Source organism: Doryrhamphus excisus, linkage group LG17 (assembly GCF_037039965.1).
Source record: "Doryrhamphus excisus strain RoL-2023G ecotype Guam linkage group LG17, RoL_Dexc_Guam_v1.1, whole genome shotgun sequence".
Classification (NCBI taxonomy): Eukaryota; Metazoa; Chordata; class Actinopteri; order Syngnathiformes; family Syngnathidae; genus Doryrhamphus; species Doryrhamphus excisus.
In genome coordinates this window covers 9093231-9107844 of record NC_136373.1, presented here as the reverse complement: position 1 = coordinate 9107844, position 14614 = coordinate 9093231, and the positions used below count along the sequence as shown (strand labels likewise).

At 39.7% G+C, this 14614-nt stretch overlaps 1 protein-coding gene across 2 annotated transcripts in view; it reads right to left on the bottom strand.

Annotated features, from left to right (window-relative positions):
* Positions 1–14614, bottom strand: part of cntn3a.2 (contactin 3a, tandem duplicate 2) — a 40335-nt gene that overhangs the window by 8465 nt on the left and 17256 nt on the right. The window contains exons 11-19 of one of the 2 annotated variants that reach the window (XM_058084604.2): positions 14077–14227; positions 13711–13838; positions 12520–12689; positions 10924–11041; positions 6926–7084; positions 3334–3483; positions 2358–2428; positions 1408–1642; positions 917–1026 (exon numbers count right to left, since the gene is read on the bottom strand). In XM_058084604.2, the coding sequence (XP_057940587.2) occupies positions 917–1026; positions 1408–1642; positions 2358–2428; positions 3334–3483; positions 6926–7084; positions 10924–11041; positions 12520–12689; positions 13711–13838; positions 14077–14227 (1292 nt within the window). The remainder of the gene's footprint in view (positions 1–916; positions 1027–1407; positions 1643–2357; positions 2429–3333; positions 3484–6925; positions 7085–10923; positions 11042–12519; positions 12690–13710; positions 13839–14076; positions 14228–14614) is intronic. The other variant, XM_058084605.2, reaches the window with a different exon arrangement.

The window sequence follows — 14614 nt, the reverse complement described above, 5'->3', positions numbered from 1 at the left end:
GCACAATTCTTCAGATTTTTTTTCCCTCTGCAAAATTTAAATGGGACCTTTTAGTACATTTGGATTAGAGAGGAATTACATTATGATAAACAAACTAATTAAATAAGCTATTATTTAATTGATATACCGTATTTTTTTTAAATTACTGAATCAGCTATATGCACACTCTATTAACTTTACTATTACACAGTCTTATCTTATTTAACGGCTGTCTGGTACATTTTAAACACATCAGTAATTGCCGGGTTGAAAACACATGACAGAGAAACAGCACAATTCACTTCCAGTGAGCTGATGGGGGTCAAACAATGAATATGACTGTGTGTTTGTACAATGTTAGGCAGGTTAAGAAGAAAGTGTCGTTGCAATTAGTTGGTCCAATTGTGACGAGTGTACATGGTGTGTTGCATGAGGACATGAAAACAAGCTGCTCAAACAGCGTGAAAGCTTATCGTCTCCGTATTAGAATATTGAATGTAGTCAGTCTACATGAAAACATTCTTGCATGCGTCCTTCATTGTTTTCCAAGGCGGTCTTAATTGTGTCTTAATTGTTTCTTAATTGTGTGAATCTTGAAAGCATTCATTGTGTGAATGATGAAAACAATGTTATTGTAGCCGGCCGTTTTCACCTATTTATTCCTCCTCTTCTTATTCTCATCCCTCATCCTTTGTCCACTAACTACTATTCCCCACTCCACTCCTAAACTAAACAGATATCAGATCGAATCTGCCCAAATTGAAAAGCCCAATCCCACAACAGGACCTGCGAAGCGACTATTTGTTCCTGACGCTGTCCGTATCCAAGTGCTGAAGGTTATTTGTGTCATGGCCCTTCTTAGGATTCTGACAGGAGATCTTGCATGGTGTTGTTTTGTGTGGGATTGCTATTTTCTATTTAAAAGCATAAAATGTACCTCGTAGCCAAGAACTCTTTCAGGGGTGAAGGAGAGAGTCTGCCAATTCACCTCAATCTCATAGGCTGAGACACTTCTGGCCCAAACTCCCACTGGTACCCCACTTGGCTCTGAAAACAGACAATAGGTGCCTGAGCATCGCTGCCTATTTTCACAAAAAAACAGAATAAATCTATATGAAAATGAATTACATTTGTAGCATCACAAAATCACAAAGAGATAGCGATAAATCATCGCTACACTTTGAAATAACCTTTTTGCAGAGTAGAGATCGAAGTGTCAGAATCTTTTGTCCTTTTCTTGCTTTTACAGTATAGTGATATTCCCAAGCAATCTTCTTTGCGTTTAAAAATGCCTCCATTTTACAACCTTCCATTTGCCTGCATTCGCCTTTGTTTGTCCTGCGCTGTCAGCCGAGTTCAGCTATCAAGACCACTTTCCTGACCTCTCCAGACGAGGAGAGATTTTGCATCGCAGCCTGATTGGCTTACCTGTCTCTGCAGAGTAGATGGTAACCACAGAGCTGAAGGGACCTTGTCCTTTGCTGTTGTAGGTGCCAACCTTGACGTGGAATGGGGAAAAGGGCACTATGCTTTCGTTGCGATACACATAGCGGGATGCGCCGGGGGCAGAGGTGGCCACGTGCGTCCAGCTGACTTCTCCAAAGGCACGGAAAGCGATGATGTAACCAAAGCTTTCGCCATTCTGTAGTTCTTCAGGGACAGGCTGAGATTGAAACACAAAACTATAGTGATATTAAAACATATACAAACCACTCGTGTTCATCATTGCCTTGGGCCGACAAGATCGCTGTGTGTGACCCTAAAATTGCTTCTGAGACCCACCTAACAATATAGAATGAGGAAATGGCTTTAAAAGTGTCTCAGCTCACAGCAGATCCAATGAAAAAGTTATTTGAAAAAACAATGAAAGGATTATCTATGTTTACATGAAATGCATTGCTTGGGCCCCAATCACTTAAGGGTGGTTCATGCTTCTCTGTAGTCACTACTCGGGTTGCCATGATACCAGAACTTTAGTAGTTCTTACCACCACTTTTGGGTTTCCACAATTCTTGATATTCATTCGATACCACAATCAAAAACATGAATTTTATGATATTGTATAAACTGTCAAGTGGATTGTCTACTTTTTCTAAAATGTTGATTTGGGGTGACGAGCCATTTACTAAGGGTGGAATTCTTTTTTGCTGGTCGGGAATCAGAACTCCAACCACTTCTGCCTGATGTTTGCCTAGTTAGGAATTGTAAACAAATTTATATTTATTTATTCAGATTGATATTGTTACCATTAGCATTTTCAAATCAATCATTTCAAGTCAAGAGTCCTGCATTTTACAATTGTATCAATTATCAATCCCCCAAAACTGTTGAACAAGTGAACAACATCCACTTTGAACAATTTAAAATCGATGACTTACCTCCCATGTGATGACCAGCTCAGACCTGCTACCGCCTCCTCCACCCACATCACCTGGCACTGCATCAGGGACTACACACAGAAAAGCTATCAACACCTCCACATAAAAACAACTCTCCAAAAAGAAGACGAGCACTGCGGGAGCAAAGATATCTGCCAAGGAAATAGCTTTGAGGGAAAGTTTCATCCAGGTTCAGAAGTTTCTCTCAATTCAAGGGAAGAAAATATTACAATAGATGGCATCATATGATATTCCAAGATGACAAGAAAGATGCATCTGAAGGTGTTATAAATTTTAATTGCTGCCATCTCACCGTTTCCAGGTTAAACTTGGTTTGATACTGTATATACATAGCAAATTTGGTAAAAATCAGAAAATATATAACAAAGATATTTACAAATGATCAGGTTATTTCTTTGTGACATTATTAATAGAGTCAATCTTTAATAAGAATTATCTATTAAAATAAAAACACAAATGAATCAGCAAACAACAGCGGCACATTCAAAATAGTATATATACCATATTTTCCGGACTATAAGTCACACTTTTTTTCATAGGTTGGCTGTTCCTGCAACTTATACTCCAGAACGACTTATAAATGAAAAATATAAACACTGGAATAAACACTGGACACCTTTTCTGTTCATGTTTATTTTTCGTGTAGCTGAATAGCCATTGTTTTAGCATATCTTACACCTATTCAGCCTGTTCTCTATTCTTTTATTCTTGTTAGAACTTGCCTTCCAAGAGGATGTAATGTCTGTTTTGGTCAAGTAGTTTGTAAAATAAATTACCCACAAAAAATGCGGCTTATACTCCAGTGCGACTTATGTATGTTTTTTTTACCTGATCATGCATTTTTGGCCTTGTGCGACTTACACTCCGGAGTGATTTATAATCCAGAAAATATGGTAATTTGTAAAATATGAATATAATCCAACACTGATTTCAGATGATTGTGCACAGTATGTACCTGCATCTTCTGTCCTGGTCTTGGCTGACACAGGACTAGGTTCTCCAACTCCAACACCGTTTCTGGCCAAAACCCGAAACTCATACTCCACCCAGGCGTTGAGGTCCACCACGGTGGCTGTCAGCGTGCTTCCATCAATTGTTTTTGGAACTACAAAAACACAGAAAATTCACAATACAGATAATACCTTCCCTCATTGCTCAGTGATGTAAAAATCATGCAGCAATCTGTAAAATCAACCAATACCATTATTACATTACAATTTAATACAATAACAAAACCACATATTTTTTCTCAAATGACCTAGAAATACTGCATGTTTACTCTGTACTTCTTATGCTGCATTACCTTCTGTGAGAAGAGGCTGCACTTGTGTTACTCTCGGCATTCTTCTGCAGTGGTATTACCAAGTGACGTTAATATTAGGGTGCTTTTATAAAAGACCTACTGAGAAGGACTTTTAATAACCGTGGATCTGGGATTTGCAGGTCAATTGTGTGGTCCATAATCTCGAGACAATTTCGATGATTGAGAGGCAAGCTGCAGATTTGAGTCTAGACTGGTAAATGGTCACTGGAAGTTGGGATTTACTGAGCGGCGGCAGAGCAGAAGGGCAGCTGTTTGTTCCCTGACTGTGAATTCATGAGCCTTAATTATATAAGCCTGTGTTCACTCGCTTAGATCCCCCAAAGCTTCTGCTTATGGTGCCAAAGAGTTCAAGCTGTTTTTTTTGCATCAAAGAGCTGGACCAATGACCATCCTGTGACAATTTTTACTTCCTTGCCTCTCTGGGGGTTTTTTTCCAAATGGGATCTTTTTCCTCTGGAAGATCTAGAAAGCTTTCTGTGCTGGTTATTGTGTGTAACTGCTCTAGAGGAGTTCACAACTCAATAGAAGGGGCCAGAAAATGAATTAAAGGGGGAACTGCACTTTTTAAAAATGTGCCCATCATTCACAATCCATATGTGAAACATGAGCACTTATTTCTTTCCCTTTTCTGTACATTTTTTTAAGCCAGAAAATGAGTTAATATGAGCTGCCTAACAATGCACGTTATCAGGACACACTTATTTTACCACGAAGCCCTCTAAAAAAGCAATTTTTTCGTTTTATATACTGGACATGATGAGATGCAAGAACAAGTACATTTATGATAGCGTGTAATACTTACAGTATTTTGATGATTTAAAACCTTACAGGAACGTCTTTTCGAGGCGCACTGAGGCACACACACACACAAAACAGTTACTTTCAATATATGCTCTCACTGGGATGCCGACTGATGGAATAGCTGTATCTTTCAGCACAAGACTTGTGCTCCCTGCTGAGTTGCTAAGTTAAAAATAATCCTAATCTAAAAAAAAACAACGCTCAGAAAAAACAAGCATCTTGCTGCGTTTTTGTAGCAATGTCGTCTGGGAGCCGGTGTATCCACTGCGGCAGTTTGTCCTGTGTTTTTGTTGGTAGCATATAGAATCTTAAAGTTGACCAACATTTCGGCCTATTGTCACAACCCTCAACAATATACATGTGAGGCATGATTTATAACCTAACGTTAACTTTTCAAGACTAACAATACAGTATCAGCACCATGAGGGCGCGTTACTACGGAGTAGCAATGACGTGCATTGTTAGCAAGCACATATTAACTCGTTTTCTTACATTATATTGCACAGAAAAGGGAAAGAAATATGTGTTCATGTTTCACATAAGGATTGGGAATGATGGGCAAAATTCCCCCCAAAAGTGCAGTTCCCCTTTAAGCCTGGTGCCTGGACTGATTCTGTGCCAGATTGTCGCTTCATGCTCGGTTGTGCTGCCTTCCTCATGTACTGCAGCTCTCACCTGTGTTGTTTGCCTTCTGGTCCTTTTTGGCTTCTTTGTTGTAAGTTATTCACCCTGCTGGCATTTCAGTAGGGGATTCATTGGTTACCTAATTGTAGCGTAGTTCCCTGCTTGGCTTTTTTCCAGCAGGTTTTCCTTTTTGTAGCTTAGCCCGGTGTTTATGTTTGGACTCTGTTTGGACCCTGTTTTTCTTTTTTTTTTAAATTTGTATTTGAACCCGACTTCAGCCGATTCATAACGGATTCTTTCCAATTCTGTTGTTTGGTAAGCCCATGCAGAGTTGACATCCAACGATCTCAACCACACTAGCTTGTTCATTTTCATCATCACAAACACATCACACGACAACAAACCACAAACACATACTGCACTGTTGTGCACTGTACAACTGGAAATGTTCCTGTTCTATTATTTAGCTGAACAGACAAAAACAAGTGGATAAGATGAAAACAGTTGAGTAGAGATCGGAAATGTGGAAACAATTAATGCTGCACTTTCGGCAATAAGGAACTTTGCATTTTCTAAATAAATAGATATATTCAGACTGTTCAAACAGTTACTGTTGCACTTGTTTGCATCACCGCACATTCCTAAGAAATGTTAAACTGTTAGATGTTTCGTATATATTTTTAAAATGATGGAGGGGTAGGATTTAATAAACTTGGTTTCTTCCTACTCCTTTTGGACATGTGGAACTATGAACTGATTATGGGATGCACTCAATTGGAATCTGATGCATGTTCAAATGAAATAAAACCATTACCAAAATTTATTTAATTTCTTTCATTTGAGAATTGAACCTATTGGTGAATTACTTGCTAGCAGTTTGTAGTTTTTCTGTTTTTGATTTAAAAAAATGTTTTGCATTACCTTCCTTCTTTCAACGAATGCAGTTGCATCTTTGCCCTCTCCTCCCTTATCTTCCCTGCTTTGCCTCTTACGTCTCATTCAGTCCCGTCTCATACTTTTATAGCCACTGTTCTCCAAAACCCAAATTACAGAATCCATCAACTGGTCTCTCCATGCAATTGACAAGATTTTCTTGACGAGAAGCTTGCGTTCACGGGAACCCGCCGGGTATGTGATGGACGGTTATAGGTCGTGTGCAAAATGAAATCAGTACTTGTAAGTTAATAATTAATATACTGTTGTTAAATAACATTTAAATGAAGGAGATAACAGCAGAATTCAACAATTCAACAGAATTGTTAATATTAATTATAGATCATAGATAATATATTATAATTATTGATATAGAATATTAATAATAGAATTGTTAATTGTTAATTCATACAGAATTTAACAAAACCCAAATTATAGAATCCATCAACTGGTCTCTCCATGCATTTGACAAGATTTTTCTCGACGAGAAGCTTGCGTTCAGGGGAACCCGCCGGGTACATGATGGACAGTTATAGGTCGCGTGCAAAATGAAATCAATACTTGTAAGTTAATAATTAAAATTCTGTTGTTAAATATCATTTAAATGACGGAGATAACAGCAGAATTCAAAAATAACAATTCCAAATGTGGTTCCCTGCACAACAGAGGGTTAATCAGCATGACTGAAGAAGATACCGCTGGTTTGACTGACACAGGTGTAAAGTGGTTCTGGTGAGCTCCAGTGAGCACCACATCTCATCTCACCCTTTCACACCTCCCCATCTACAGCTGACCTGTCTGCCTGCCCTCCCTGCAAACCGGGATAGAGTTTCTCCCTACGGAAGTTCTTTAAACGCTTTCCTACCTGTGTTAACCCTCTGCCAGCCCACAGTGAAAGGCGTTCTGGTCTGAACGATGTAATTGGTGATGGGGCTGCTGTTGTCCCGCCCAGGGCTCCACACAAGCTGGGCTGTGCTGTCTGTCACCTCCTCCACTGTCACTGAGTCTGGTGGGCTGGGCGGGCCTGGCTCGATCACACAGACACACATTTAGTCACAAGTAGCATGAATGCACTCAAACGGAAAACATACACAGCTCTCAGAAACGTGTCGGCATGAATAAAACATAAGAACGATGATTGTCAGCCCTTAGCCCAAAGCCTTACCACCTTTAAATCAATATCAGCAAGGGGAAATATTTCTTAATTTTTGTGCGCCAAGAGAGGTGATGCCCTTCACAAGGAATTAAAATTTAATTCACAATTTATCCACCAATGTTCACTCAAGCTGCAATTCTTCCCTTTAAAGGTCCTCTTGGAGGTTGATGGATGAAACAGCAGATGCAAGTAGATGCTGGGAGTCACGTAAAAAAATAACAGTAAAAGATGAAAGCTCTCATATCTGGGATTGGCATTTTATCATTCATTTTCATTAGGTCCCCTTTTGAGGAGTCATCGTCATCTACTGTTTCCTCTTTTAATGAAGGTGTCAGCTCATCAGAAATAATAGACCACTAGAGAGCTATGAGGTGCACCACAGAATAACAACACCTTAGTTTGGTTCACAGACTGAAGTGGTTCTTAAACCCAGCAAATTATACCCAGATAATTATATCTAATTATTGGAGGGTTACATCGTTTTCTAGATTCTAGATTAACATTGTTTACCAGCCGACATCCGCTTGCATTTACAGCACAGAAATATTGATTGCAGTAAAACTCATTAGTAGCTCTTAATAAGAAAAAAAAAGAACGCACAGTCTTTTAAATAAATAATAATGACAAATGAAAGCCAATCAATAGTCAATTCTCCATTTTCTTAATAACATTTTGCTGGATCAAATGGGCGAACGATGTCACTGTTTACCTATCCATTAGGCTCACAGCAAAATATGTATTTCGCAGAATTGAGAACAGTTTTTTTGAAGATACAGCACATAAGACTATGGATTTTTAACCTTGAAGATAATGACCATGCTCCTCAAGATGGCGTCATCTTTACACGCTGACCTTCTCCACAGCCGATGTGCCACAAAATAGTGTTTGTGGAGTAGTTCCTTGAGTGGTATCTAAAACATACCCATTGTCTGCAATGTCAAGAGGAAAGATGGTCGGCCTTCAGTGCCATGACAAGAGTGCAGAAAAACACTCAGCCAGTTGTAGAAAGACAGACCAGTTTGACTTTCTGTTGGGGTCACGGTCGGGTGTCCAAATACTTTTGTGCATACACGAACCTCAATTCCTGGTGACGTTCCCTGCCTTCCCTGTCACTTGTCTCAGACTGCTGAATGCCAAATGATCCTCTCTACCTGCCCACACGCAAAACTTTAAATTGTTATTATTTATTCAAAATGATTTAAATTATTTGTACAAATTACTGTTTACGCTGTACATTGTTCATATTTGATGTCATCTATTTATTCTCCACATTATTATTAATTATTTATTTGTATATTAATATTTATATTATATTAAATATAAAATATATAAATATTAATATTTATTATCATTAATATTTATTATATTATTTTAAATTTATTATTTATTATATGGAAGCCAGGCAACAACATTTCGTTGGCAATTTCACTGCTGTATTAATTGTGCAATGACAATAAAGGAAGTCTATCTATCTATCTATCTGTGCAATGCACTAAAACGCTTTTTATGAATGTAATTCCAGGACCATAAGCAACTGCTTTTTTTTTTTTACACGATTTGAACCCTGCATCTTAATTTGAAGCTAACTATAGTTAGCGCGGTTGTTTTCTCTTGTATCACTTGGGAGATGCCGTAGCCTGCCAATGTGTAAACAAAGCTGGCAGTACTGTCGGGCTGTATGGAGACGGCGGTCAGACCGACATGAATATATCAGTCAAGTGACAAACGTCATAGTGATGGATGATGGAGATCTTTGTTAAATACCACGCGTGATCCACCCACATTACGTTTGGGATACCACAACAAGGACCTTTCCCATTGCTAGCAGTGAGTTAGTAGTCTTATTATTGCTTATAATTGCACATACGTATAAATGTCTAGGGTTGGTAAAGGCAAATCTCATGAATTACTCACCAAACCATAATTTTTTTTTATACCTGTCTTGTTGACTTGTTTGTGGCAATTGTTTCATTGCTATCCTAAGTATCAGTCCCAGCTTTACAGCAACAGCAGGCCTTCCACACAAGATACCAGCTGGCCGCTGGATTGGAAAGTAATATCTAAAATGACATCGCTGGGTTGCCACAGGTTTTTCGCTTTACTGCCAAACATTTGAAGCGGTTTGATGCGTGGAATGACCCATCCGTGACAGCCGCCATGAGCAGGATTTAAAAATAATGCAGAGTCACAGGGAAGGTTCTCTTCACTTGACACCAGGGTCGTGCATGCCATTGTTTTATTAAGAAGAAGCCATTCAAAAACCTTTCTCTCTTCCAACTATCAACAGAAATTCTCATCAATGCTTTGGTCACTTCCTGTTTTGTTTGGACAATTGGATTGGAATTCACTACACACCGGTCTTCACTGAAACTCATCCAACAATTACAGCTCATTCCAAACTCTAGTGACAGAATAATTACCCGTGCTAAATCTTCAAACCACACCACACCAATTCTCTTTCAGCTCCACTGGCTCCCAGTCCTAAAAGAATATTCAATATAAACTCCTCTTTTTAACTTCCAAGCCCTCCATAACCTGACTCCCTCGTACTTAGATGACATGATCTCTCCTCATAGCCCCTCTGTGCCCTCTTCCTCATCTGCTGCCCTCCTCCTTGCTTCAAGATGACTGCATTAGGTGCTTCCAGCATCCAGACTCTGGAATTCCTTACCACCACATACTGTACAGCATCTGTCTGTTTGACTAGGATGGGATTTCAAACACAACCCAACACACCAGTTCAAAGCTTACAGTATTCTACTTGGGATAGAATTTTGGTACTTCATTGTTCTGTCTTTATTGGAATGGATTATTTTTTGTTGTGGCTGCTCATAAAGAGTTTGAACAGTCTCTTAAGGCTCGTTAAGGCTGTTAAAGTTCCTTATTTTTAAGTGCAGCATTAGTAGTTCCGCCCGATCTCGACTGAACACACTCCTTTTGTCTTGCCCACGTCTCCTCGTCCGTTTAATGACAGAAAAGAGTTTTCAAACTCTGCATTCACCTTGGCACCCTCGCTTACCAAAGGCTAGTTATACTTCCTGTCCCTCTCATATGTGTCCTGTGTGGGAACTCACTAGCCTCTGTAACGTACAGAAAAAGCTGATATTATTGAAATGATTCTTAACGTAAACTCGGAACTAAATTATGACACACTTTTTACAGAATATTATTCATCTTGATGTAGCTCCTGACAAATGGGATCGCCTTGGAGACAACCGTGCTGCATGAGTGAGACCAGACAGGCATGGCAAGTACTATCAAATACATCACCGTACAGAATGTTGGCCATAACAAACAAGCTGGCATAAAAAACAAGCCTGTTGTACAGTATGCGTTGTCATCAAGTGAGTGAACCTGGGGAGTAATCTATATGACAATGTCCATAATTCCTTCCTCCATTGGGCCTCTTGCAATAAAACATATTTAAGCTTAAAAGCCAGAGTGAACAATACACACCCGGAGGGAAGCATGCATGGATAATGTCTCCCGTAAGATACACTGTGCTTTATCTTTTGTGCTGCACAACAGTTTTCCCATGCGGAGCACATAAATAGCATTTTGGATACATTTCTGGCCACTTTTTAAAAGTTAGTTGGGGGTGATTCCATTTTTTATATACTTCCTGCCTTCCAGGGCCTCCAAAACGACCCCGCTCTGTGAAACCCATCTTAATTAGCTAGTTCAGAGCCGTGGAGATGTTCTCCTACCTTTCACGATCAATATGGCCACGGCTGAGAGGCTCTCCACATCCGTGTCCACCACACAGATATATTTGCCCGTGTGGTTCAGCTGAATATTCCTGATCATCAGATCGCCTGCAGCTCGCTGGCAAGGAGAAAAGAAAGCTTTAAGTTGCGTGGAATATGCAGCGCTAGTGATAGCATATTAACGGATGGAACCAGGAATGTCTAGTATGAAATAAAAAGTTTTTGATTTTGAAACTATTTGCTTGGAATAGATCTAACATTTAAATAATAATATATATATAATATAATATATATATATATATAATATATATAATATATATATAATATAATATATTTATATAAATATATGTTTCTTCAGCTAGCCTCTATTTCAGTTTGTATCAAAAGTTACTTGGTAAACTTGTCTCGTAACGTCGTACGCAGGCTTGTACGTATGTGTGACATCAGTCACTTATGCATCAGGGGTCGCACGAGCGCTATTGAAATATATTTTTGTCTTATTCCATGAAGTCATCATAAAACAGGTGTACTACTTACAACATAAGAATTTGGTTCCTTTTCAGTTGGCAGTATACCGACTGACTGCCGCATTGACTGGCCACAACATTAGGGACACCTCCACAGTGGCTGCATGGACCACTCTGCTTGCAGAGGGTTATGGCCAAATATTACAGCCCTCTCAATATGCTGCAGTATGCAGGTTGTAATCTTAAACTTGTTTCGTACACCGCTCCTTTCACTATTGCAGGATTGCTGGGCTGTAGAATAAAAAAGGGGGGGAGGTTGTGAGGACACCCCAAAGCAGCAAATGGTGAATTAGTGGTGAAATTGTTCACTTGGCATCGGCAGAGAAAATGTGGAAGTGGTGCCAGCATGGTTTAATTATGGAAATTAGATTCCTTAGAGCAGCAAAGTTAAGTTGATAATCTCTTTGGGCTGGAGACATTCAAGCATTTCTGGGGAAGGGAGTCTCCTTTCAGATAAGAAAACACACACACACACAAAGAATGACTCATCTGGAAGCCTGTGAGGGTGTTCTGAAAGTATACTGTCATTTGGGGCTTTGCCATGCTTTCGTTCCTTTTAAAGACACCTTTAATTATGTGTATCCGCTTTCTGTTGTGTGCAGCAGACAGCATCAAAGTTAATGGCGAACGGATTCACTGAGACTTCTGCAACTAACTGCATCATATAAAAGTGTATTTTCACACATTTCATAAAATAATTAATTTCTTTCAATGTCCACTGATTTCATTGCAACTTATGGTCATTGTTTTATTTGTTTCTAACATAACATTTACTGTATACTATCGGTAACAATACATACATAGCTTATGCAATGATGAAAGAAAAGGAAAACAAAAGAACAAAAACACACATTTATTAAAAGAAGTAAGTAATAAAATACAGTAAATAAAATACATTGAAATTGGCTCATTAAAGCAGACAGCAGTAAAGAGTGGCATCACACTAATTACGATCATATTTGCCAATGTCAAGTTTTTTCTCTTCACACTAACAGCACGGATGAGGTGAAGCAAAAGGTGCCAACCGCTCATTCACACATCCTGACGAAGCGCTCCGAGAGTCACTCACCCCGCCCACCAGCTCGAAGTGGCCGTTGTCATTGGCGATGAGCTGTCCGTTGAAAGCCCATGAGAAGGAAACATCCAGAACGGGGTCGCTGGTGACCTGACAGGGCAACACGATGCTCTCGCCCACGATGATGTCCATGTCTGCTGGGCCTTGGGTGAATCTGGTTGGATCTGACACAAAGAACACATACTTTATAAATGTGGAATGTTGGAATTTTAGACCCTTTCGGCTGTTTGATTTTACAACTCCCAAAATACCAATTAGTACTCAAGCTATATATGTTCAAGGTCCCATTTCATAATCATTCGAAACTATTAAAAATATGTTTTAGCGCTCTCACAGTAGTGTGTGTGTGTGTGTGTGTGTGTGTGCACTGCTCCCAAAATCTGCTCATGCTTCTTGGAAGTCCGACTTTGTGTGTCAATAAAAACTTTATGAAATTGAAGGAGATCTTTTATGCTCATTTTTGTCCTGTGTATTGAGTTGTGGACTCCGACCATATAGAGCAGCTACACACAATAACCAGCACAGAAAGATTTCTAGATCTTCCAGAATCTGCACCTATGCCAGCTATATTTGTTTGGATTTGGCGATTACTGTGACAAATTGTTTTATTCTACCCACAGCCCGCCTCCAGGCACGCCCACTCCCCTGTAGTTGGTCACACTGTCAAGTGCTTCGGTGTTGTGCTGCTAGCTGTCGAACCCAACTTTATAGGAGTTGATAATAAACGGCAATTTATCTTCTTAAAATGTATGCCTGCCTCTGGGTATATGCTCATTGTTATTTTATTCCTCTGAATTATTCATCATTTTATATACGACTTACAATCATCCCATTATTGTCTGCATTGCTGGAAAATGTCCTCTATGTACGACTAGAGAGCATCCCTATAGTTTAGAAGGCAAACATTCCTGAATTTGATGGAAAATATGTGATGTGAACATAAATGGATGGCGGCACACCAAGATGAGGAGCCAACAAATCAAAGGTTGACATAAGCAACACTAAGGAACGGATCCCAAGTCATACCTATCAAAGCTTTCATTTTTACTAAGAAAGTACCGATCGCCTCACGCTAATACAGGAAAAAGTACTTTGGGACGACGGGACGATTCAGTTTTTCAAAGGATGAATGGCGACCCCAGATCCATGTAAGACACAAACATTTGGCGATCAAGAAGAGTTTACCTGTAACAAGGAGCCTTCCAGTCGTACTTGACATGCCAAATCTATTACGAGCGAAGCATGTGTAGCTGCCTGCATCCGATTTGCTCACATTGGCAAGCCTCAGTGTCCCATCAGGTGAAAGGGTGATCCTATAGGAGTGCAGTGGCAGACACAGCAGTTTCTGAGCCAACATCGCTCCATGCCAGGTGATTTTATCATGACATATAGCTAAGAGTCTGGATTGGAGTCCGGGGTTTGAGCTCGTTCAATGAGCACTTCATGTATTCATGGATAAGCGTTATTGGCGTGGTTTATGAGAGACTGAGAGTATTTCTTAAACATTGATCCAACACTGAATCAGAGCTTCTTCAACGCCAAAATGCTTACCTGTTGTTGGTGAGAATAGGAAGGTTTCCTTTTTTCCATAAAATGCTGGCCAAGGGATACGCTTGGGGTTTACACTCCAAAGTCACGGTACTTCCTGCCTTGGCTTTCAGCAAAGCTCGGAGGATGTTCCCTGTAAAGTCTGGGGGAGAGGCTGATGGGAAACAGTAACCAGGCTTAGGACTGCAGAAATCAAGAACAGCTGTTATTGATATTTTTAAAATATCCATATTTGCTTTAAGCACGATGTCAAAATCAACCATTTTGTTGGTATCGATATATAGACTGGATCATGCCTACATGAAGGAGCAAAGAGGGATAGATCACATTATACACAGACTGCAATATATTTTTTTCCCGTAAGGGAAGGGTGGGCAAACTACAGCCCGGGGGTCACATGCGGCCGACCAAGCGTTTGAATCCGGCCCGCCACTTGCTTTCTAAGTATTTCTACTTTTAACATACAACAGCTGGCAACATAACATGCAAAAATCAAAAGAAAATTGTAAAATTAAATTTCTTAGTTTGCTGTGGTCTGATG